We start from the raw sequence: 24,400 nt of genomic DNA, 5'->3' as shown, positions 1-24,400 counted from the left end.
CATTGGTTTTTATCGTCTCTTGCGCTCTTGCAAAGGAAGTGGATACGTAAATACGGAAAGAAAACACAGTATTTTCCATCTAATCCAACCAACCAACATCTCACCAGCCTCAAGCTAAGCTTTATCGGTGAGCGCTTACATACGCACTCGTCTATTTGGCCAGTGAAAAGGGATGAAATAGCCTTTGTGTCGATTAAGTACATCGATATTGATAAGGAATGCCTTCAGATCACAAACATTTCTCACATTCATGAGAAATCCTCCAATCCAAATGAACCATTCGAAACCGTTTCCTAATTATCACATTTGGCCGAAAAAAAAAACGCCGTTCCCTGAGGATGTTTTGATTAGTTGGGGCATTCTGCCAAGGAAGTATCTCTACATCGTAGATGAATTTACCAAAAGTTATTGCGGCTTATGCTTTCACGAGTTACACAAGCAAGTTGCTTTAATTTCTTGTTTATGAACACTTTCTCTCACATTTCCCCCCTTCCCCATTGTTTTTTTGAAACTATACTCCATGGTTTGACATGTGAACGGTGCTTTTGGGCCCACCAAATCACTCCCACGTTGAGACACAATGGGAAGAAAGCGGGCTTTTGAGGGCCCAATATTCCTAGAACCTGCATTGCATATGCATTTGAAATTTCAAGAGAGGTAGGTACTTGTCAATATTTCAACATCAGCAGCATCATCATACATGATGAGTCACTCACATTAAATTCTCAGGGATCAATGAGTCCTGCGGCATGTACTTCGTGCTCACGTATTCATATTTCACATGCACACATTGATGCTAAAAAGGGTGTCAGTTGTTGTCAGCTTTCCGTGTCACCTATTTTCGTTAACATGCATCCATCAGGGGAATCCCAGGTGACGATAGAACATCGAAAATAACGCAAAAACCGCGTCAGTCTGATGTCAAACGAGAACAACTGAAGCTACGTGAATTTAAGGAAAACGACCAATGAACTGCCGAGGAGCCACTATTCTCCATTCGGTTTACGGCAAATGCCTAAGGTTTCATCTACTACCAAACAACACACTCTCTTTGAATCTCAACTTAAGAAAGTTCAATAGTTGTGATTTACTTTTCAATCGTCCTCACCAAACTTCTCCACAAATTTCCAACCGGCCAGGATCAGATTATCTGGGGAAACCCTCGAACCCATGAAATCAATTACCTGACACGGCGACTTGCAGAACAATCAGTGGAGCTGGCAAATACGAGTCAGTATTGAAATGTAACGCAGAATTTGAAGCATCCTTGAACCAACGAACCATCCCCAGGTTTTTACCCCTCGCAGTGCTCTGGTGGGCTATTGCGGGACTGCTAAATTTTGAAGAGCAGTCTCATTTCCTTTCGAGTTGAGATGAAATGTGATGATATCTACACTCGGCAAGGACGGCAAACTTCAAATTCATTGGGGAAGATTGGTGTCATAGATTCCGGTGGGTTCAACGAGGCTGCTGGATGCACACCTACCTTCAGTAAAGGTATGCTGGTCTCCAGAGGAACTTGTACTAGTGACAAATGTACCTACCGTTTAGTGGATCTCCTTGAGCTAAAGACCAGGAAGGAAAAGTTGCTGATCGAGATGATCTGGGGTACTCCGCATTCCGTCCTCGTTCAAGACTCTCCCTCTTTGACAAATTGGGAGATCCGAACACGGCATGGATCAACGAGAACTAGTCGAGAACAAAAATGGGCAATGGGCATGTCTCAATGTCTATGGCCCTGTGATGCCACTGAGGGCATGATGCTTTAAAGTATTAGCGGACCGAGTCTGAAAACCTATTCAGACAACACAATCTAGCTACTTAGGATGGCAGACTGTTCTTAATAGCTGATCTGTATGTTCAGAACGTCGTCGTCACTTGATTTGATGTCTTCGTCTGGGTTTGATTGCTTCAAGTACAGAGCTGGCTGCAACATCCCCATACTATTCTTGCTGTAATTGGACGTATGGAAATTACCATCTTGAAACATCTCAAGGAACTAAAATATTCCCTGAAGCAAGCCACTAATGTTCTCGGACCTTAGTACGCCCCGGTAATATGAGTCTGAATGTTCAGTGGGTTTATATTTAAAGCGGTCAGACAGTGGTGAGGTTATATGGCAATCTTTCGCATATCGTAGACAGAGTCTAAAAGACTACATACAGCATGCAAAACGAAACAAAGAGGCGTGTAGCGTCTTGAGGTAAGGGAGGGGAAAAAGGCTGTGAAAGCTCACACGCAACAAACACATTGATCAAACAACGAAGTGGAATATGAATGGTTGATTTTAAATCATAAACAGAACGTCTGTAAACACCCCCTAGGAACAAAAGTAATAGAACACCACGTGATCAGACAGTCTTTTTTTGCTCACAATATTTGCCTTTCTTCAAACACTTCATTTCTCGTTCACCATCTTCTGAACAAAATTACCGGGATTAAAGTTATCCCTATCATTCCGAACATACAAATACAAATCTATCAAACTTGGCACAAGCAGCACTCGCTTATATCAGCTTTATAGCTGCCTCTCAATTGATCCCGATTTCCATCTATATCCGCGACATCTCCAGCGTGTCTCGCTCTCTCTCTATTTTAGAAATACTTGATCGTCTCATGTCTGTAGTTATCAATCAAACAGTAGAATTCAATTGAAGATCCGGGTTATAAATTGGACAACGCAGGCGTATACAGTGTACCTTTATTTAGCCGCCGCACTCAAGTGATCTTGTCGACGTCATTGAAACCAAGACGATGGGATCTCCCAATTCATAATACACAACTATGTGCAGCTCTTTGTCCAATTTTGGCTCCTTGACCTCTCTCTTCGTGCCTCGCTGGGCTCTGGAATCTAGCCTGGAGGTTATATTGGATGTAAGTGTATTCAGAGTGTTTCGTGCTGCATATGGGTGCATCTGAAGGTGGCGATTGATAGAAAAACAGAAACGTCAATCCCTCAGTACCTAAAATATACCTACTCCACCCCTCCTCTATTTAACGTCTAAAAAGAGCCCTGGAAACCTCGTTTAAGAGAAGTATATTATAGATGGGTAAAGTAGACGTCTCTATCTCGAGGTCCCATATCATATGGATAATCAGGCGTTAAGAACTTGAAATTTAACCTTATGTTAACCTTATTTCGTGGTTCGTGCCAATCAGATGCAGCTTGCTAGTATTCAAGAGTCGACACCGCCGAATATCGAACGAGCCTCATTTCCTCTGACGTTATAGTATTCTTTTATACTGGCCTGTATAGCACGAGTTTTATTGCCGACGTTTCTAATCCTATGGATCTAGCTCCGTGATTCCAGATGATCACGTTTGTGAAGTACAGCTTCTCTAATGATATGGAAGTATTTATGTGATGAGTATCTAGATTCATTAATCATTCCATCTCGTTCACACTTAATGGTGAAAGTAGTTTCGCCTGAATATCAATAGTACTGCCATACCAAGTTTCTCGCAGCCGTACCGAACTCGGCTTGCTAGTGAGAGTGAATCTGCTAATAGGAATGAATCGAAGGTAACAAGTATGATTCCCTCCTGACCCATGAAAGACAAAGCAAATGTCAGTGGTCAAACCCCAGATGGACCAACCCAATATCAAAGATACTAGGTAGTGACAAGTTCTTGAAAAGGACAGAGTGAATTAGGGGGGCGAATATATATTTCCAATTCACTGCAGTGGGAGATAGGTTTCTAAAGAGTTTCTCTGACACTCGGACTACTTCAAAGGACACTAGACATGAACGATTTTTGGTTATCAACTTTACAGTACACTACATCCAACTTGTCTATTCAAACCCTACATCGAACTTCTGTACCCAGAAGACCACATCCAACTTGTCTAATTAGATTCACACATCCAACTTTCGAAAACCCCGAGAGAATTCAGCAAAGCTCAGCACAACAAACCTGTCAGCCTTAACCACCCAATAAAGTCATCATGGAACCGAGCATGAGAATCATGTAGGCATTTGAAATGCTAGCTACCATTGCCACCACCGCACCACCGCTATCATCCACAACTTCCTCAAGAAGTCCAATACCGGATTTCTCAGATTTTTGAGATTCCCCATAGCCGTTCTCTTCCCAGCAGCATTCACCTACGCCTACTACACCTTGGCATATTCTCGCACTCTCAGCGATGACCAGATGCTCCACTAGCTGGTAGGATAACTAGCCAAAACGCTCGTAAAATTCGCCGCAGAACTCTTTTGGGCGACACCTGTCGCAAAAGCACTCTAAGGTTGTTTAGGAGTCTTTTGATGCCCCGTAGCATCGAAATGGCTGCTTCTCTCATAATTCATTCACCCAAGGAAAACGAACAAGCCATCAAAAAATTCTCTATTATTCTTTTTTTTGGTGCAATAGGCATTCATGCTTGTATTCATGTTCGTGGGGTGTATTCTGATGATTCTTGCAGACGTCGACAACCACTTTGAATCTTGTGCGAGCCACGGTGTAAATATCCTGATCGGCGTTGGCGTATTGATGGGCATAGATTTTTTCATTCATTTGTCTTCAATATTGGATTCTTATAATGATTTATTTGGTGAATAGTCAATATGTGTGAAATTCGGGCTCAAACATGCTGGAATCATTGCACCCAGCCTCGATAGAGCGGCACTTAATGCATCCAATTCCAACGAGAAGTAACACGCTTTGCAGTATTATACGACGATGGATGTTTCGGCGTCAATAGTTGGTAACTAGTTTTGGGCAAGCAACACGAGGAGTCTTGACTGGGAAGGAGTTGCGAAGGAAAGCATAGGTAGAGCAAAATATTTCCCTGGATGGGACAATGAGATTTGGATGATTCGATCTCATCTCGGGATGTATCTGCTTTGGTTGTGGGATGTGCATGGGATTAGTTAAATACTAGCATTCATAATCTACTTACTCTTTACTCCTTAACCACACTACCACTAGTGGCTAGAATAATGCCTTTTGATTGTTGTTACCGCATAGTGAACCTTTATAAATTGTCAAGACCTCACTACATTTCGTTTCGAAACAATGTTGTAACATTTACTATCATAGCACAAAGAAATTTTCATTCGAAAGATGTGTAGAAGACTAGCTCTTGTATATGTGCATGAGATTTGTGAGAATATTTACCTAATGTCACCTAGCTATACTAGTGAAGAAGAATGGGATTAATTAGATTTTCACTTTCACAAAATAATTTCAAGCCTTTCACCTTATACCATTGAGCCTTTCTGCGACTGGCGATGGCGGGGTTATAAATTAGATATGGATCCTGGGGTAGAGGAAAGGAACTGGAAAGCTGACGAAGTCTTACGATTTTGCCGCGAGTTTATTGCCGATCATATAAGTTATAATGCAAAACGCTATAAAGTAGAAGGAAACTATAAGTAGAAGAAATAATGATATATAGTAGAATATATGATAAAAACATTATTGGCAACTGGAAGTGTTGATCAGGTGATCAGAAGATTCTCATTTAGCAGACATTTCTTGTTTCATGCACTACTTGAGCTTCGATTCTGCCTTTGAATTCGAGAAAAAAAGGCTTCTGGATCTCCTCGATTCAGTATATGTATCATTGGGAAGATTTGTAATGCTGCTGCTACACAGAAACAACGGCATGTGACATACGGCTTTGGGCCAGTCCTAGCAGTCATGGCATTTCCTGGAGTAATCGTCGTTCGGCCTCATCCACAAACACAAAAGAGGATTGCTCTCCGACTGGTAATCAGCTGCTTAAGCTATCTCTCGATATACATCAATTTGTCGTGTGTGGTGGTAGGAGGCAGTTGAGGGATGAAGGTCGGTCGATAATGAGGGCATGAGGGCGGGCATCCACAGAGTATCTTGTATGGCACTACTAACAAAATATCAATGAATAAAATTAAGCCCCATCATAGAATGCAATTGATACATTGTCAGCTATAATGCATCAATAATCAATGAAATGCCACCTAGCTTGGGGACCTCGACGATGATCTACACCTCATCATCGTAACAGGATTTCATTTGCGGGGCCATCTGCTTGAATTGCAATAGGAACTACCAATGTGCATGCAAGTGGTCTTTTACAATCTGAAATGTATGGAATCAAGATTCATCAAAGACGATATGAGAGACTACTCGCAGATATGAAGGTACAGACGTGATAGAAATGCCCTTTTCGTCGTGAGGAGTATTTGCGAGGCTCAATTCGATGCCCAAAGTCACAACATAATGAAATAGCTTGCACGCCAAAACATAACATCCTAAGAAACTAAATCTGAAGGACCATTCGATCGTGAAACCTAAATCGAGACATTGAAAAGCATTGAGATGTCAAGTCTGAACTGGATTTTCTTTGAGAAATTGGAGTTTGGTGTGAGAATCATGTCGTTCGTCATGTGTTGATGTTAAATTAGGGGCTTGATAGACTAGAGAAATGGGGAAACAACGCTAACAACGACCCTGGATTTTTGCTCAAGCAAATTGATGTCTCGCTCCTCAACAGCCTTCATCAACAAGAGCTACTTAACTCGAGGGTTCTCAATTATAAGAGCCATCAATATGAAATAGAGTTGTAGAGTAAGGTAAAGGGATATATCCTCAATCTCGCGGTAATTGAGCATGTAAGTACCTAACTCTAATCAATAATGTGGGGTTTTATTATCTTCGCTTTATGCTGTATGCTGCATTGTTCGTTAATGATCTTCTCCAACCCCTAAACATACCACTGAACTTATTACGATCTGCCTCATAACTGATTTTGTCATTGTCCACTTGAACTAAGACGAAATCTATACAGAAGTTTTACACGAAAATACAATGGATTCCGATTCTGCTCCCTCGATCTCATATCCAATTGTCGACTCCCACATCCACCTCTTCCCCGAAAGCGAGCTCGACACCCTTGCCTGGAATACTCCATCAAATCCTTTATACAAGCAACAGTCTCTCGATGAATACACAGCTGCTACAGCTTCTGTTTCTTCACTAGAAGGTTTTATCTTTCTCGAGACAGACCGTAAGAATGATCTGAAACGCGGGGAAGAAGATGGTTCGGGATGGGAAATGCCACTTAAAGAAGTGTCTTGGCTTAAACGAATAGCATTAGGTCAACCTCGTGAAGGAGAAGGACATACTGCGGAACATGCAAAGCTTTGTAAAGCGATTATACCATGGGCGCCAGTACCGAGTGGAGAGAAGGCATTGGAGAGATATGTGAAGGAGGTTGAGAGGGAGGCGGAAGGAAGCTGGGGGTTGGTGAAAGGATTCAGATATTTGGTACAGGATAAGGAGAAGGGGACTATGCTTACAGAAGGATTTATAGAGGGATTAAAGTGGCTGGGAAAGAAGGGCTTTGTGTTTGACTTAGGGGTCGATTTACATTCAGGGGGGAAATGGCAATTAGAGGAGGCGATCGAGATGATGGAGAAGGCTCATGATGGAGTTGAGGAAGGAGAAAAAGTTACGGTCATCATAAGTGAGTTTGATTATTTGAATTTTGTGCTACGCTATTCGAGCAATGCTAACAGCATTCCTCAAACAGATCACCTCTGCAAACCCGACTTCTCAATCTACAACACTCAAACTGATCCCTCTTTCCTTGCCTGGCGCACCGCCATGTTCAAACTCAGCAAATACAGCAATACATACATGAAGCTCAGCGGATGTTTCTCAGAGATGCCGGATTCTCTGAAGAAAGCCCCTGTTGATGAAATTGTCATGGCACTACAACCATATTTAGCAGTGGTTCTTGCTACATTCGGTCCTTTCAGAACAATGTTTGGATCTGACTGGCCAGTTTGCACAATTGGGGTTGAGGATGCCTGGGGAAAATGGAGGGACGTGGTTATGAGGTTTTGCTACTTGGCTAGTCTAAGTAAGGAGGGTCAGATTATGATTTGGAGTGGTACAGCAGTTAAAGCGTATAAGATTGGAGGAGAGGTATGAGACGGGTTCTGAATTCAGGAAGGATGAAGCAAAAGGTATCATCAGGGGTAAAGGTCTAACTAAGCAAGCGAGTATCATTCCATAGTTGGGATGATTGTGTTTTTATTCTTCAGATAAGTCTAGGTATTTTAGGAACAACAATATTCAACGATTCGTTGTCTTTACAAAATCTACAAAGGGGGATTGTGCGATGAATGAATGTATCGTATCGTATCCACCTTCTTGTTCCAACCTAATTACTGCTCACATTTTGAACCTCAAAAGGCTCCATTCCGTCCACATTAACTGACCTCGTGTCAGTTTCATTTCCACATTCATTTATCCATTCCAACTACTAATAAATGACGCCGCCGATGGTCTAGTCTCGTAAACTTTTACCCCGCCATAGCTCGCTTCGGGTCAATAAACCCCTAGTGGGTTCCTCGTTCATTGATACCCCGAATGAATATACCTTGAGGACCTCGGGAATCATTGCGACATTCAACCAGATCAATAAAAACATACGTTTCCTACTCAAAGTCTTCAAATCATCATCTCAAACCCTTATCTCCTGCTCTCAATCCCACAATTCAAATACCCCATTCCAAAATGTCACAACCTCCACCCCCCGGCGTCTACGTCCCCGTTCCTACATTCTTTCTCCCCCGCTCTTCTCCCTCCTACTCCTCAATCGCCTCACCCCTCGATACCGAAACCCAAGCCGCGCATTCCCTCCATCTTGCTCGTTCGGGTATCAAGGGATTAGTCGTTCTGGGTAGTACGGGGGAAGCAGTACATCTTTCGAATGCAGAGAGATATACGGTGTTGAAAGGATGCAGAGATGCGTTGGATAAAGAGGGATTTGGAGATGTGGGTATTGTTGCCGGGACGGCGAGTCAAAACATTCAGGAGGTGGTGGAACAATTGGGTGAGGCAAAGAGGGCGGGGAGTGGATGGGGGTTGGTGCTCGTACCGGGGTATTTCTCGGGGGCGAGTACTCAGGAGGGGATTATTGAGGTGAGTTTTTCCTGACGCAATTTTGAGAATGCGGAAAGTTCATTGCGGATGAAATTATACCAAGGTGAACAATTGCTAATTTGACCATTCGCGCAAAATAGTGGTTCAAAGCAGTCGCAGACCAAAGTCCCATCCCAGTAATGATATACCATTACCCCGGCGTCTCGAACTCTGTGCGCGTTACTCCTCAAACCTTTACCACACTCGCTGCACACCCCAATATCGTCGGTTGCAAACTCTCCCACGGAGATATTTCATACCATGCCCAAATCGCACTTTCTCCTCACATCGACCATTCGCATTTCCATACTTTTACGGGATTGGGTCAGCAATTGTTGCCGGTGATGAGTATTGGTTGTAAGGGAACTATTGATGGCAGTGCAGGATTCTTTCCCAAGAGTGTGGTGAGACTATATGAATTGAGTGTTAAGGATAGTGTTACGCCGGAAGAGAAGAAGGAGAGAGGATTGTTGCAGTGGAAGTTGAGTGGTGTGGAGGAGATTGTGGTGAAGTATGGGACGGTGGGTATTAAGGAATGTGTATCTAGGATATTGGGGATGGGAGAGAAGGATGGAACGAGGTTACCGCTCATGGGGGGCATTCCTGGGGGTGATGCAGAGTGGGAGAAGTGGAGGGGAGTTATTGGGGAGTTGGAGGAGGCAGAAAAGAGTTTGTAGATTGGTGTGGTTGTTGGCGATGCTATGATTTGTGTTTATAAGGAGGGGGCTCCGTGAGCATAGTGTGCGTAGATACAAATGTATTCAGAAAGGTTCAAAAAGAAAAATTCAATGATCACAAGCTTTGCGCTGAACAGTTGCTCTTTGATGATAAGTGTGCTTCCTACTGATTGGGCTTCTGAAAATCCAAAGTGGTTTGAACTTCGTTCCCTACTAATACTTTCTATCTCATGTTGGATCACAACCTCTTTTCATTACTTTTATAAAAACTTGTATACTTTGTTCGAGAAATATAGCACATCACAGCACAGGATTCTTGCAAGACTTCCCATACAATGAGAATACACCTAGCATTCTTCCCTCCATATGGTAAATACTTCATCACTCACTATCTTTTAACTTGAAATAAAAATCAGTACTCAAAACTTCATTCCTAAAGCAAGTTTTCAAAGGAATTAACCCAAAACCATATCTAAACGCACAACCGCAAACCCAGAAAGTAAATCCTAACTCGATCCTCCTCTGCAGAGATACTCATATCACCACGTCGTGTTTCCACTACAGTAGATTCTTCCTTCTAGGGAACGTATCTACGCCAGCAAATAAAGGAAAAAAAGAGACAGAAATGAATGAGTAAGTAAAGAAGGAAGTTTCGACGCAACTCAGAGAGAGATTGAATCCGGTTTTGAGTTGTAGAAATCTCCTCCTGGAGCAAAGACGGCTATCTGCGAGTGAAGAAATCGAAAGACTAAGCTGTTGCGGTCACGGTTGTGAAAGTAGTGGTTGTGGTAATGACAGTGGTGAATTTGATTCCGGAAGCATGAAAAAAAGATGAAGGTTTAGTTTCCTTGTCGCAAGATTTCGAGGTTGATTCGATGGGAGGTTTAATAGAGGTTCCTATGGGATCCGTTCTCGATGCACTAGATGCTTTGGTTGAGGCTTGAGATTTGTTAGTCAGGGATGATAGTATTATATTTCCTGAATTTGATATTGCTGGTGTTGAACTTGGCGATGTTAAAGACGCCGGTGAGTTCGTAGATGGGAATGCAGAAGACGAGGCAGAGGAAAAGGAAGAAGAAATAGAAGAACCAGAAGCATAAGGGGACACAGAGGTATGAGAAGAAGAAGCCAGCACACTCTTTGAAGGGCAGACATACTCGCTATCGCGTTTTTGACGTCTCTCGCGTCTTTCTTCAGACTTGCGCTTCTTGGGTCCAATGTTGAATGGGTACCTAAATTATCTGATTAGTAAAAGGCTTTTGTGAAGTATATACGTAAACTTACTGGATATTGGCGCAATTCTTGGAATTTGGACACTTCTTGTAAAGTGAAAGTAAACCAGCATCTCCGCAAATTTGTTTATCATTGCCAGAGCAAGGCATCGTACAGCCTCCTATAAGACCTTGCACTGGATCTCTACCCGCAAGCATCTTATTATCGCAGAAGCATTGGGTAGAATATTCCAAACCGGCGATGCTAAAGCCTTTGCTGTTGCAGTAATCAATACACTTCTCAATCGTCATGCCTGTATTATCTTGAAGCGAATCCCCTTGTAGAGTTCGAGGTTGACCTGGTGTATCAAAACCACATCCCATATATGCGAAACTCTTTGATTTCGTAACATCAGTATAAGGCCACATTGGTGTACCAATCGTGGTAGTAGCACCACATCCACTTTGTGGACTGGCATTTCTAGGACCGCTTTGGACTTCATTGCAACCGGGAAGCTTTGGCAAAACACCCGAAATTTGCTCGTGAACTGATGGAGGAACTCGACAACCGTTTGCTACCTCGTTGGTAGTGAGTTTGAAGACGGGGCATTTTTCTATGACTCCACTTTCATCGGTGCATTCATTGACGGCTCTTTGTAAAGTTGGTACATCCCAACCATTGATAAAGTCACCGTGAAAGCCATAGCCAGTTGGGTCTCCCATAGACCAGACGAATGGTTGCGAATTGACATACCACTAGAGAGTTTATTGTTAACATCGAAGTTTTATATGTAAAAGAAAGACATCAAATTCTTCATTTGTGTTGTATTAATTGCGGAATAAAAGTCCACATTCGCATGTTGATATAAAACAAGAAAATTGACGCACTTACTTTATCAGAAAAATCAGGAGTATTCCAGAGAATCTCGTAGAAAATAGAGACTAAACGTTTTGGATGAGTGGAAGGACAATGTCCACTATCTGAAAGACTAGGATAGGCCATATGAGATTTATGATCCGGAGAATCCAAATTCTTCCCATCCCAGCATGATGGGAAAAAGACTTGTGTTCGTAGTCCGTATGGACATGGGTAATTTGGGAATCCGTTTGTCTGAGGCTTATCAGTACCGAGACAGACATATGTGACGGCCTGTTGCTCTAGAGAGCTTGCATTGTACGATCGAAGGAATGGATTTCCTGCAACCATACGGAAGCCTTCAGGGAAGGCCAATAAGCCTTTGGAATACTCGGGATCTAATGGATCGCTTCGCTGTCTAGGAATTCAGAATTAGCAATAATTCAACAGAGGAAAAGAAGAGGATCGAAGGATAGGCATACAAGTAGTAAACTGTAACACCACCATTTTGGCCGACAGAGATGAAACTGCCATTTTGAGCTCTGTAATACAAAGTTGGAGTCCAGTAATTGGAAAGATCCTGTACTTCGGTCAGTTGAAGATCTGCACCATATTTTGTGAAAACTTGCCTTCGTGACAGTACAGGAAGTGCAAGCTGATGCTTGGGTAGAAGCATAATTCATAGAGAAACCAAAGCCATTACCACTGTAAGTCAAGAGGGTCAGTATCATGTAGCAAGATAAAATTTGTAAGAAAGAAGAGAAGTTGAGTTGCACTGAACTTACCCCATGATGGTATGAACATGACCAGAGACACTTCCTGGAGAGACAACTGGATCAGATCTCTGGACTACAATTGGATTCTGACATGGTAGACGCCAGAATGCCAACACAGGATTGATGTTGAGTGTGAGAAGGCATAAAGCCAACTGAAGCAAGGTATTTGTTTGCATGCTGAATGTTTGACTGGGAGGGTGAATGTAATGGGTTGATTTAAAGAGCGTGAGACCAGCTGCAAAGATCAAGATGGTAATGAAGTTGTAAATGATTGAATCGAAAGGAAGTTTCACAGACACAGAGTTGTTGGAAAGGTCTGGATTGAAAAGTCCATGTAGAGTTGGAAGTATGAGGAGTATTTAAAGACACTGCCACTAAAAAGTACAATCAGAAGCAAGACAATACTAGTCTCTGTGAAATTAACCGAGCCAGTGACAGAAGGTAGGTATTGAGATACAGTATTAATCTTAGCGAAATGTATGAGTTGTGTGGTGAATGATGAAAGTCATTCCACCTCTTGTCGTATTGTCTAAAGGATAGAATAATGCACTTGGCATCATCTCCATTGGTGCTTAGGTTTATTAGATATTAAATTGTTCAATGTGATCTCAAAAAGGGGCCGATAAACAACTCCCGTCGATATCAAGCTCCAACTCTGTTGGTCGAAGTGAAGTCGGAAAGTAGTCTCTCTCCATTGCAGCAAGGATGTTTTATCGGTGAAATTGTCCAAATATCAACAAAATAAATGAAGTTTTCGGGTGGCTCAAACCTCTGAACGGAAACATGTCAAATCCCTAAAGCTACCCAAGTATGTATGCACCGATCCTACTCTTGGCAGTAGATGTTCATTCATGATTTGACACTTTTCGAGTCTTGGCAGGTAAAAACGCGTCCCGCTGCAACTATCCGGTCTGTACAACCTCAGTGTAAAGAGCTAACAACTATCACTTGATTTTGTATTTTGAACTCGTCAGATTGTCTCGGATATTTGGCGGGATGATAGGGGAATTTTCAATAGCCACCTAATATCTATCACAAAATATTTTAAGGCCCAATATAAGATGAATATCTTCCGAAGTTGATTACCGAATGGTCGGTATGTTCCAAGATTTGAGTGATACGATTCTTTCTTAATGATGGGCGGGTCTCGCCTCCTCGGGGTAGCCAAAGGGGCACAGGGAAAGATTCGAGTGTTGGAAAGTCATTCATAGTCTGTCGTTGTACCTACAATGCTCTAGTAACACCTCGTGATATCTCCTCGTCTGGTACCTGCTTTACAGAAACCTTGTGTTTTCACATTGATTCCAATAAGAATACGATATTCTAGTAGCTCGTTTCGATATCGTGTGCCCCGGGCCCCTGCTGTCGGTGATAGATGTCACATCATTTGACATCCGTGGGGACGGTAGAATGCCACACACACTGAGTATGCAAGATCTTGCATAGGACATATGCTGTGAAATTCTGTGCGAGATCAAAATGTGCCCAGGCTTATTTCTAGTTGAAATGTTGAAGAGGTGTGATGTGGCATTAACATTGGTGTCGGTATCGTAAAATGGTGTACAGTGACGGCGACGTCGAAGCCCGTGACGGAGAATTTATGCCGTGGAAGCATTTCCAACCCGCTGCTGTACAATATAAACAACCTTACATATGATTCGTGTTTTCATGACTTGGCAGATCTTTGAAATTGTGCGAAGTTACAAGCTTATTGTCAGGTTGATGATTTGTGTATGATTTACACAACAAAATGGGTTGAGAGGCTGATTTCTTCAAGAAAAAGAGCCAAGTCTGGGGAAATGATCAAGGACTTTAACCGCGGTGGGGAATCAGCCACCTAGTACCACCTTGGCCGGTCTAGTGTTCTGTGTTCTTTTTGACATCCAAACTTCGGACCGAATTACATACAAAGAAGATCTCCCAGAAGAATCATCACCAGTCATCTAACACTTTCCATGCTGCTTTTCAATCAAAAGATCGATAGGATGCAATGTGCCATATACTATTTGAAGACGTGGCAGCTCGACACGATCCTCGCTGAATAGTTCTGTCATTGGCTTCGAACTCTCTCCTGTCAAAATATCTTCACTTCATAACTTTCATTTATAATTCAATACTATTCAAGTATAACTTTAAATGTTTCATCTGTATTTCATGCCCATTAAACACGACTCGGTAATATTTGGCCCCTGTCCCATCTGTCGTCTGATACACAGCTCTAGGAAACCTATCAATCTATCTTCGGCATTGATGCTTCACATCTCCATTTCTGATATGTGAATCCGAGATCCATGACCGAACAGACACTTCAACTAATTGGAGACAAGGAAGTGAAGCTCAAAGTCATTCTCTAACCTGACTTCTACAGTGCTCGGCTCAAATGCCACCTACCTATTCAGCAACGGAAGCCAGAAAGAGAATTGATACCAATCTACTCCACGATCCCCGAGGTCATCTTATTGACCAAATGGAGTAACTCGTTACCCCATCGGACATCCCAGAAACCTAACAATAGACATTGTTTTAATTGGTAGAGCATTCCCCAGCTTTTCCCCAGCTTCTCCCCAGATCTTATGAAGTACTGGAATCTTACAGCCAAGAAAAAACACAACTCACCTCATGGATATCTCACTGCCTTGCCGAGAAATATAAACGCTCTCATCAGCCATTGATTCATCAAAAGGGCCGAATTTGAAACAAGAAATTTGAAACTATTGATAACACGAAACTAGATCATGTCTTTCATTTCCTCGTCCTTCATGCTCCAATCATGGCTATCCTTGATCTTCCTTTTGCTCCATTAGAACATGTATTAGGCCGCAATTCTAATCGAAATCACAAGTTGTAGTTTGAATGAGTGAGTTTGAAGGGAATTGATCGAAATTGCTCGAGGCATATAATCTCATGTGCCATGAAGCACATCCGAGGTATGAAGAAAACTGCAAAGTCAAAGAAGAACATAAATACATGCTGAGAATCAAAAAATGTTATTTGAAAGACTTCTGTAACCGGCTGGAACGAGTAGGATACCAACTTGTTTCCATGCAAGAACTCGAGAGGCAGAAGAGTAGCAAAATACCACCAGACAATACACTCACAGCGCAGAACTCATATTCAAAGAACTACTCAAACCCAGAAGCCTTCGCATCTCCAATCCCACCCTCGCATCCAATCACCTGGCATCTGCCGTAAACCCAAGAATCAAGATACTATCTTCTTCAAGTCTCCAATTATCAAAATTACAAAACATACCCAGTCCTACTCCCTCGCTCACATACACATATCACTCTCCAAATATATATCCAACTTCTAAGCTTCCGTTCACCATATTCTTCCCCCATTTCCTCCCTCCCTGCCCGCCTCCCTTCTCCCCTTTCATCCATCCTCCTTCTCACCACTCCCCCAGAGCCCAACCCAACCAAACTCCATCACAAGAATACAATACCCTAATAATACCCATTTCATATTATTTCATTCCATCTATACTACACATGGACATAACACACCCCACACCCCACCACCCCCACCATTCTCCCTCTCCCTCTCCCTCTCCCTCTCCCCCCCTTTCCCTCCATTCCCCCCTCCCAAGAAAACAACAACAACCGACAATCCAGTACCTAGGTAAATCTAGATCCATTCAAGCTCAAGGAGTTTAGAATGAAAATGAAGATGGAAATAAATAGCCATACTAGATAAACGAAAACTGTCAAGTAACTACACTCACTACCCACTACCCACCAGGTAGGTAGGTAACATATTAACAGCACCCTCTACAATCAACCACAAGTTCCACTCAGAATGCAAGAAATAAGAAGCGGTGCTACAAAAAAAGCAATGCATCTGTAACAAGACCGTGTAAAATGAAAACAATAATTGATCATTCACCTTCTCCATGATACGAAATTACCGATATTTTGAGTCTTTTTGCATTCAGATTCAGATTTGATATGTCCATTTCCCATTCCCATTTCCCTGCCTAAACTCCTGGTGTGTGAGAATATATAAATACCTAAATTCCTTGTACTCTCTTCTACTTCTTTCCGAACTGCTTCCTCTCTTCCCATTTCGCTTTTTCCGCCTCGAGCTCTACCTGTATTCCCATGCCTTCCCTTGTATTTCAATCCACAAGCATGTGACAAAATCTCTTCCAACCTTCGCAACAACTATTTAATCCTCATTGTACTTTCCACTATCCAACATACCCTTCGCACCTCTCCCACTCCTTCGTCCCCAAACCCTCAATCCCCACTCTGTAATCGTGAATCCCCAATGGCCCGCAACCAACACACCACTCACAACATTGACAACCTTAACCACAAATCTCAAGAATCCATCTCTACTTTCCTCTACTGTCAAAAGAAGCGGTTCAATATCATATTTGAAGAATATACCCGGTATGCTGCGTTCGCCTACAATATGTTCTTGTGATGTAACAGCGTATTGATTTGTGCGTAGAAGGGTGGGAGATGACGAGGGAGAAAATGTTGATGGCGAGAGGGAGTAGAGAGTTGGGACTACGGAGAGGAAGTATTGGTATTTGTGGAAATGGTTGGGTGTGCCGGCGATGGTGCGGTCGAGGGGGTTGAGAAGGGAGGGGTAGAAAGGACCGAATGATAACTCGTTGATTATGTGTGAGAAATTGAATGCTACATTACGTCAGCAGTTATTCAAAACATTCACAAGCGAAAAAATAATAAAAGGAATACAAACCACTATGATCCAAATGTTTTCCCATCTCCGGATATCCATGACCCCTGGCAGTGATGTGAAAGTCACCCTGTACCTTATTAACCTCCAAACTTCCAAAAACCCTACAACTATCACCCCCCTTAGGACCACCCTTAAGTCTCGGGGTCTTCGCAAACTTCGGCCTCTTCTTTCCTCCTAGTACCACAATATCATGAACATGTTCCTCCCCAAATCCCTCCTCATGATATTCCTCTCCGGTAATCACTCTTCCATGTGCATCTTTACCCAATTGATGTATACCCTTGGCATCCACCCATTGTTTCCAATTTGTCGCATCCTCTTTGAGCATTATACCAGCTAATATGCGATCACCAGCCGCATCTTGGACGTTAAGATGGATCTCCGAACATTTCATTTTGATGACCATATCCATGTTTATCTGTAGGGAATGACCAACACCCTTCTCAACCACGAAGGTGTGGGTTTCGTGGCCAGTCCACCAACGCATGAATTCGGAGACGAGGAGAGCGAAGGACACGAGCATCATGGCGACGGTCCATTTGCCGCCCCCAGAAGTTTGTGTTACGTATTGTGGTTTCGCTTTGGCTTTTGAGTGGGAGTCGAGTTAGCTAGTGATCTTCCAAAGTGATCGTATGCTTCAAAATGAACAGGCAATTAAATGCAATTGCAGCCCAATATATGGTCGCAAGCAAAAAGGAACACCAGCAAGAGGATAAAACATACGAAAAGCATCAAAAGCCTTCACAATCCCCCCTTTCTCCCCAAACGACCCCTCATCTAACCCATGATCTGAGAATCCATTCATTTTACCAGAAGTTCGTTTGACACGTCCCGCTCGATGTGGATTCCCTTATTTTCCTTTGCGCATACAATTCTCCAAATCAATCTCTCCCTCCTTTGTAATATTCACATGTGCAATCCTCTCGATCCTCTGAATTCGATTGAACCCCAATAAAAAAAGGTCTCCTTAAAGAACAAGGAACAAGCACGAAAATGAGGCTAAGAATAAGAAGTGAGCAAACCCTCAAGAACCAACACAATCCATCGAAAACTTCACACTTGACATTCAAGAAAACAAAAGAAGTCTCGAAATTTGGAGATATTGAGTTCAGTGCTGTGAAGATGTGCTCAGGCCTAGAATTGGCAGTTGAAAGCTGTCCTTGAAGTAGTCCGAAGATATGCCGATGTGATATGATTGGCCAATCTAGCTTGATCGTGCAAGGCTGACGAAATTATCGGTAAGGGTTTAGGGTGGGAGTTTTGTGGGCTCGTGCAGCGGGTTTTATATGGTGTTAGTGGTGTCAGTGGTGTCAGTGGAAAGTGCATGAACATGAGGTGGGTGCGGTGTCTTGTAGTCAATTGGTATACGATAATACAGTAAATATGGGAAGAATTCTAGGAATTGGTGAATAGATGAAACTGGCCAAATAGCTACATAGAGATGGAGAGCAGGGTTTCGTTGGATATATGCTTGATAACATACCTATTCGATTGGATCTAGGCTCAGATTTCGAGAAGTAGCATGAGGTATCCGTATCAAAGCTGAGGTGACTTGATGTCAAGCTACAGATAGATCTGCAAGCTCATGACCGTCCGTTCACCCCTAAAATTTGGTAGAATTTAGACCACTCCAAACAAGCAAGCACACATGTATAATTGGTTAATTACTAAAGGACATTCGTTTATTCTTGCATTTCATTACATTGGCTTCCTTCCTCCCTCTTTCATAAACACCACTCCTAACCACCGAAAGCACAACCATGCTTTATTAAGAACTCATCCCCAACCATCTCTCCAACTTCTCTCATATCCCGTTCTTTCTCTCGTTCTTCCTATCGTTCTCCCCAAACTATGCCATGGTCATAGTCCCTCCCCAAGCCCCAAACCATCCCGTCGTCATAATATTAAAATACCTATGTAAAAAACCCCAAGCTTTTTGCATAACATGATATGTGAGTCGTCCATCCCATTGTGCATTAAAGACCCCAATTCATTCGTAGAAAGAGTAGAAAAGAAACGCGCGCAAATAGAGAGAAAAAAGAAATTACGAAAAATGATGCCCCAAGCAAATATACAACATACAAGATTCCGTCCCATCCCCTTCGTGGTCCTGTGGAACCGCATCATTCGTTGAATCTATTTAATCGCTTTCAAACCCCCCACCCCTCCATCATACCTCGTGCCCCGAAAGATGCGCGAGGTCAAGACCATTTGAAAATTTCAACTGCTCCCGCGTTCATACAGGCCTCTAGCTAGTAGCAGTCTTGGACCCCTTGACCGCTAGCCCAACACCCAGACCTACTCCCAACGCAATGGCCAGGATAATGATGAGCGTAACCAACAAGCACCACCACTTGAGTCTGTTTCTACGACGGGCGTGTTCATTCGCCTTGTCAATTTGAACATTTGCTTTATCGACATCTTCGGCGGTTTTGATGGCGTTTTGTTCGGTATGTTCGACAACTGGATCTTGAGCTTCGACTATTTGGGCCATATCGGCGAACATAGCTGCGAGATCAGTGAGAGTAGCTTCAATACGTTGGAGTTCGTTGTGACGAGCGCGGACAGCTCCGAGCACTGAAGATGCTTGTCCTGATCGATTGGACTTGAGCTGAATAACTCGTTAGTATAGTTTTTAGATGTATAAATTCATATTCTGGGAGTGTAAAATGGCAGGGGAACCCAGAATCGAAGTGGGATAAAACATACAGCAGTTTGAAAAACACCTTCCGAACCCCAATCCATCTGACTAGCTTCCTCGACCTCTGCCTCCGTAGCTTCGGGATTAACAATACGATACTGTCTACCAATTTGACGTCTATATTCGTTTCTGTAATTCAACTCCTCTTCCCTATACTGCTGCAATTGATTTTCGAATTCCGTCTTCAGCTTCTTAGCTTGCGTACTCTTGATATTCTTGGTACCATCTTGAGTCTTGATCGCATCACCTTCCAAATACTTGATTTGATCACGAATTTGAGTATTTTTGAGCTGGGTTTGTGTTACCAGATTTTCGAGGGAGGCGGTGGAGGAAGAATCGGGGGAAGAAAGGGCGCGTTGGTGAAGAGTGGCAATTTGGGAGATGTTAGAAGAGAGAGAACGAATCTCGGATTTGGCAAAGTCAACGCGATCGAGGAAAGCTTGTTGGGTAAGGACGTTGTTACTTGGAGGTGGAATGGCGCCGGGTGTGCCGGAGGAATAGTTGGATCCTTGGGAGTAGTTGGACATTTCGTGGGAAAGCCCTGGCTGGCCTGCATTGTTCTATCATGACATTAGTATATATATTAATTTTGCGCATGGAGGTGATGATGAAAATGAAGAGAGGATGAGTATGAAATTGAAATTTGCTTACACCTCCATAACCGGCTTCAGCAGCACCGGAATTTTGATATGGATTTCCACCCATACCTTGATACTGTTGAGTGTACGACATATTGCTTGAATCAATTGATGCAAAATATCAATTATCAATACTATAAATTCAAATGTTTGCGATCAAAATGATAAGAGAGAAATTCGATAGACGGTGTGTGGTTATCGGAAGGAAGGAAGGAAGGAAGGAAGGAAGAAGGAGTGGATTTGTTTTTGTTGTTGTTGTTGTAGTTAAGAGAAAGGTTAAAAAGACCCGGGGTCGAAAAATCGAATGACGTTAGGTGGAAATATTATGTATGTATGGTATGGCCTTGTGAGTTCTATGTAAAAGAAGAAAAAGCCGGGGAAAGCGAAATTAAAATCAAATCTTTATTTTGATCTCCAAGAAAATTTGATTTGAAGGAGAAAAGAATTCTTCTTCCGATTATAATCTCAGGTAACCTTCTGTAGGTTAGTAATAAGTATATTATATTGGAAAATGGATGTGAGGTGAATGGAAATGAGGTTCTTTTCCTCCAGTATTGAATGGATGTTGTGAGAGAGAGAGAGAGAGAGAGAGAGTGTGTGTGTGTGTGTGAAATCATTCAAAAACAAAGTGTGACATTAGGTGTGACTGTATGAGATTGATTTATGAGTGGAGTAAGATATCGGTAGTCGTATTATTGGAAATCCAAACAACAACTTCTATTCATCGATGGCGGACTTAAATAATGACTATCAAGAGAAGTGATTGCTATCTTTTTCTTTATTATGTAGTCCCGTACCATTGCCGCAGTCGGCTTCAGAGATGGGATGAGGGGATGTCGCTTTCATTGTTTAAAGCGAACGTTGGAAGGCTGTGCTACGTATGTATGTACTATGTATGTCTGGTCTGTAGGTATACATGAACAGAGTAATAATAAGTGATGTGTCAATGGGTCAATGGGTCAAACAGGTCAATCGAGCCAACCAAGATCGTATATAGAAGTGAGTATATCATGCTTCTTTTTGCCTTCCACCGGTGTTCCTATCTTGATGTCCTCATACATAGTAGAAGAATGCGATCATCTAGACAGATACACCGAGTGAAATATCCATATATACCTACCATACAATTACAAACGGCGACATACGTATCTATCGGCTTCATCTGAGACCGAATATCGACTTGCATATGTACGCGTATTTATTATGGCTGCGCATTCCACGTTCTCGCTATACCTATTGATGCCCATCCTGCTGAGCCTCACTGTCTCAACTGTATCGTATAATAAGCCTTCTACTTACATACGCAATATGCCCATCATCTCCTGATTCGCATTCACGCCACCAATCGTAGGTTTTGCACCGAGCTTTTTGCCATCTCGTATACTCATCATTTAATCATCATTTTTGAGATATAGATTTCTGCTTGCCGCCAATATGAGACGAGTTGCGGAACCCGAGTTTCGCTGATGGGAATTTCTTGTGGTGTTGTCTCGAAAGTGCTCAAAGAGGTGGGGTTCGTCCCCCTCAGAGAGATCCGAGTTCATGCACTTCTTCCTTTGCATTTTTGGTAGACATTTTTCGCTTCCCTGTTGCTCTCCAGCTTGCCTCACTCTCTAAGTTGGAGGCAGCAAGTCGTTGGAAGTACCTGAGTACACATGATTTCTGGTGGTTTTGTTGCAGAACGGTAAATCTTGCATTCCAATGTTCTCTTTTCCCGATGATACTCCGATTTCGTCAGCCAATGAGTAGTCTCGTTTGACAATATCACGTGATCGTATATTTTCCTGGTTTGTTGCACATCTTAAGCTCCCCAGGTGGGAGAAAAAAGAGGCCAGGATTGATCGATCACCTTGTAAAAAATTTACAATAAATCTACAATAAATAAGATTATGAGATTTAATAATATTAAATAGATCCTTCCATTTGTATTCAGTTATCCAGTTATCATACTATTTAAGCTTTTAATTCTCTGAATTGAATTAGAACAATTAGGTTTCGCCAGTGGTCAATTCCGGCCTGTTGTTTCTCCTACAAAGAGACTTCCCAACTTTCCAAATTTATAACAAATTCATTCATTCTTCTATTATTTGATATCAGAATTTATGGTTTAATTGTCTCATCTCAAATCAACAATCGTGACTATTCCTAAAATATACATGCGAGTTGATATACCAAGAGGTATATCCACAAGTCCTTTTTTGTAATAGTGTCCCGTCAGTCCGTACACCCACTGGTGGGTTAAACAATCCAATATCCAAAAGATAACATTCATAATTTTAAATCTATTCCTTTTTAATCTAAAATCACTCCCTCGTCATAGGCACCATTTTACGAAGTCTGCCCAACAGGTAATGTGTACTAGATAGTGTTGGAATCCGTAGCACTGTAAAAATGGTGAAACCATCCAATATCTATTGTCTAATATCTAGCCCATCGAAACTACTAAACCACTGAATATATGAACCATCGTGGGTATTGAAGCAACAAGCCAAGGCCCCTAAGCACCGTCATAGTAACTAAATAGCCCTAACAGCATAACCTAAACCTTGATCACGCTCAACTCGCACACCTCTTCTAGCTCTCGAAAAACAGATTCTGTCTGGAACACGTACTGGATGGCTTGTTCTCCATCTACATGCACGACGTTGTTCAGTGTAATCTCTCGCCAATCTCTAAGACGAGCAATGGCGTTATTGTCTCCCTTTGCAATGGGAGCGATGATTAGTGCATGACTGTGTATCCTAGCCATGGTACCTCGTAAGTTGTTACCTCCTCTACAGGTATACACAACCTGCTTCCACAGATCTCCGAATGAACAAATGTGTGGGGGAAGAGCCTCTATGAAGGAATTCGGTACCTTCATCTGTATCATCAAGACTGTGGATGATGTTCGGTTCCGGGCATAATCGCGATATACTTTTGCGACAGGGAGGCTCGGAGTGAAGTAGAGTGGAGCAAAGACCCTTCCTCTGAAATCCGTTGGGGGTAAGCTTGTGAGAGATTCGATATCCATACTTCCATCCGGCAAATACCCAACTCGGGTGCTTGAGATGGCCTTGAAGAGTATCGTATGTCCCGGTACGGTTGATAAAGGCGCTATTGCAACCGCAGCTCGTATTTCAGACCCACCATCATCGGTGCCATTTCTCCTCTTCTCGTCTCTTCTGGCACTATTCTTTTGTAGCCCCTCAAGACCCAAGTATCGAATACTCATCGTGTCGCGAACCCAGTATTGGACCGTTTCTGTCATCCTAACATCTTCAAATTCACTTGCCATTATGCAGTTGATCAGCTCAGCTGCCAATCCCCAGAGCTCCATCTGCTCAATAGAAGTCTCCCTGTCATTTGAAATGTCGACTTCCGGAACGTATCTTTCAAGTACAAAGTCTAAAAACTCTATCTCAAAAATAGCCTCTCGCCCATCTTCTGTCTCAGCGTCTTTGACTTCTCGCCATCTTCTCCAAATCTCTCCAGCTTTTTGTTGTCCCCACCCGATATATATCAGCGTCTCCAGAGACACAAGCAGATCTGGAACTATCTGCGAATCTTCGAAGCCGCTCGAGCTTGAAATATACTCCTCAGAAATTAGGTGCGATGACACTTCACGTCTTCTTCCATGCGCTGGTTTCAGGTGGCCCGCTCTTTCGAGAATTTCGGCATCAGCGGGTTGGAATATTGGGGAGTCAGCAGCATCATTTGTGTCGAGAGATGTCGAAGCCATCTTGTTTAGATATATCGACGTTGCCTTCCTCGAAACCTGAGATGAAAAGTTCGTCGGAGTCGAAGAATGGGGATGCTGTGATGGAATTCTGATATAGGTTACCAAATCTGTATTTTTGGAAGGAAAAAGAAGATTGGTTGATTTAGTAACTGTAATGGTATGGGAGTGGAATTGTGAAACGGATTGTCGAG

General features: G+C 42.6%; 7 protein-coding genes across 7 annotated transcripts; 3 read left to right on the top strand and 4 right to left on the bottom strand.

Moving 5' to 3' along the window:
* Positions 1-1,373: 1,373 nt before the first annotated feature.
* EAF01_010309 (uncharacterized protein) lies at positions 1,374-1,769 on the top strand (the record flags this gene model as incomplete). Its single annotated transcript, XM_038918566.1, has 1 exon — positions 1,374-1,769. The coding sequence occupies one exon, from the start codon at positions 1,374-1,376 to the stop codon at positions 1,767-1,769; it is 396 nt and encodes a 131-aa protein (XP_038765791.1).
* Positions 1,770-6,482: 4,713 nt separating this feature from the next.
* EAF01_010308 (uncharacterized protein) lies at positions 6,483-8,143 on the top strand. Its single transcript, XM_038918565.1, has 3 exons — positions 6,483-6,599; positions 6,776-7,453; positions 7,520-8,143. The coding sequence occupies exons 2-3, from the start codon at positions 6,796-6,798 to the stop codon at positions 7,921-7,923; spliced, it is 1,062 nt and encodes a 353-aa protein (XP_038765790.1). The 5' UTR covers positions 6,483-6,599; positions 6,776-6,795; the 3' UTR covers positions 7,924-8,143.
* Positions 8,144-8,511: 368 nt separating this feature from the next.
* On the top strand, positions 8,512-9,596 carry EAF01_010307 (uncharacterized protein; the record flags this gene model as incomplete). The annotated part of the gene is made up of 2 exons (XM_038918564.1): positions 8,512-8,919; positions 9,021-9,596. 2 exons carry the CDS (start codon positions 8,512-8,514, stop codon positions 9,594-9,596), a joined length of 984 nt encoding a protein of 327 aa, XP_038765789.1.
* A 920-nt stretch (positions 9,597-10,516) lies between these two features.
* On the bottom strand, positions 10,517-12,615 carry EAF01_010306 (uncharacterized protein; the record flags this gene model as incomplete). Its single annotated transcript, XM_038918563.1, has 7 exons — positions 10,517-10,535; positions 10,754-10,828; positions 10,881-11,563; positions 11,700-12,081; positions 12,146-12,243; positions 12,293-12,368; positions 12,449-12,615. 7 exons carry the CDS (start codon positions 12,613-12,615, stop codon positions 10,517-10,519), a joined length of 1,500 nt encoding a protein of 499 aa, XP_038765788.1.
* Positions 12,616-16,312: 3,697 nt separating this feature from the next.
* On the bottom strand, positions 16,313-18,322 carry EAF01_010305 (uncharacterized protein). Its single transcript, XM_038918562.1, has 3 exons — positions 17,873-18,322; positions 17,150-17,734; positions 16,313-17,085 (listed from the first exon to the last, which is right to left on the bottom strand). Exons 1-3 carry the CDS (start codon positions 17,952-17,954, stop codon positions 16,607-16,609), a joined length of 1,146 nt encoding a protein of 381 aa, XP_038765787.1. The 5' UTR covers positions 17,955-18,322; the 3' UTR covers positions 16,313-16,606.
* Positions 18,323-19,397: 1,075 nt separating this feature from the next.
* EAF01_010304 (uncharacterized protein) lies at positions 19,398-20,582 on the bottom strand (the record flags this gene model as incomplete). Its single annotated transcript, XM_038918561.1, has 3 exons — positions 19,398-19,760; positions 19,859-20,410; positions 20,502-20,582. The coding sequence occupies 3 exons, from the start codon at positions 20,580-20,582 to the stop codon at positions 19,398-19,400; spliced, it is 996 nt and encodes a 331-aa protein (XP_038765786.1).
* A 2,445-nt stretch (positions 20,583-23,027) lies between these two features.
* EAF01_010303 (uncharacterized protein) lies at positions 23,028-24,209 on the bottom strand (the record flags this gene model as incomplete). Its single annotated transcript, XM_038918560.1, has 1 exon — positions 23,028-24,209. One exon carries the CDS (start codon positions 24,207-24,209, stop codon positions 23,028-23,030), a length of 1,182 nt encoding a protein of 393 aa, XP_038765785.1.
* Positions 24,210-24,400: the final 191 nt, after the last annotated feature.

Source organism: Botrytis porri (genome assembly GCF_014898465.1).
Source record: "Botrytis porri strain MUCL 3234 chromosome Unknown BPOR_016, whole genome shotgun sequence".
Lineage (NCBI taxonomy): Eukaryota > Fungi > Ascomycota > Leotiomycetes > Helotiales > Sclerotiniaceae > Botrytis > Botrytis porri.
The sequence above is the reverse complement of the archived record's forward strand: the minus strand, read 5'-3'. Positions and strand labels throughout refer to the sequence as shown.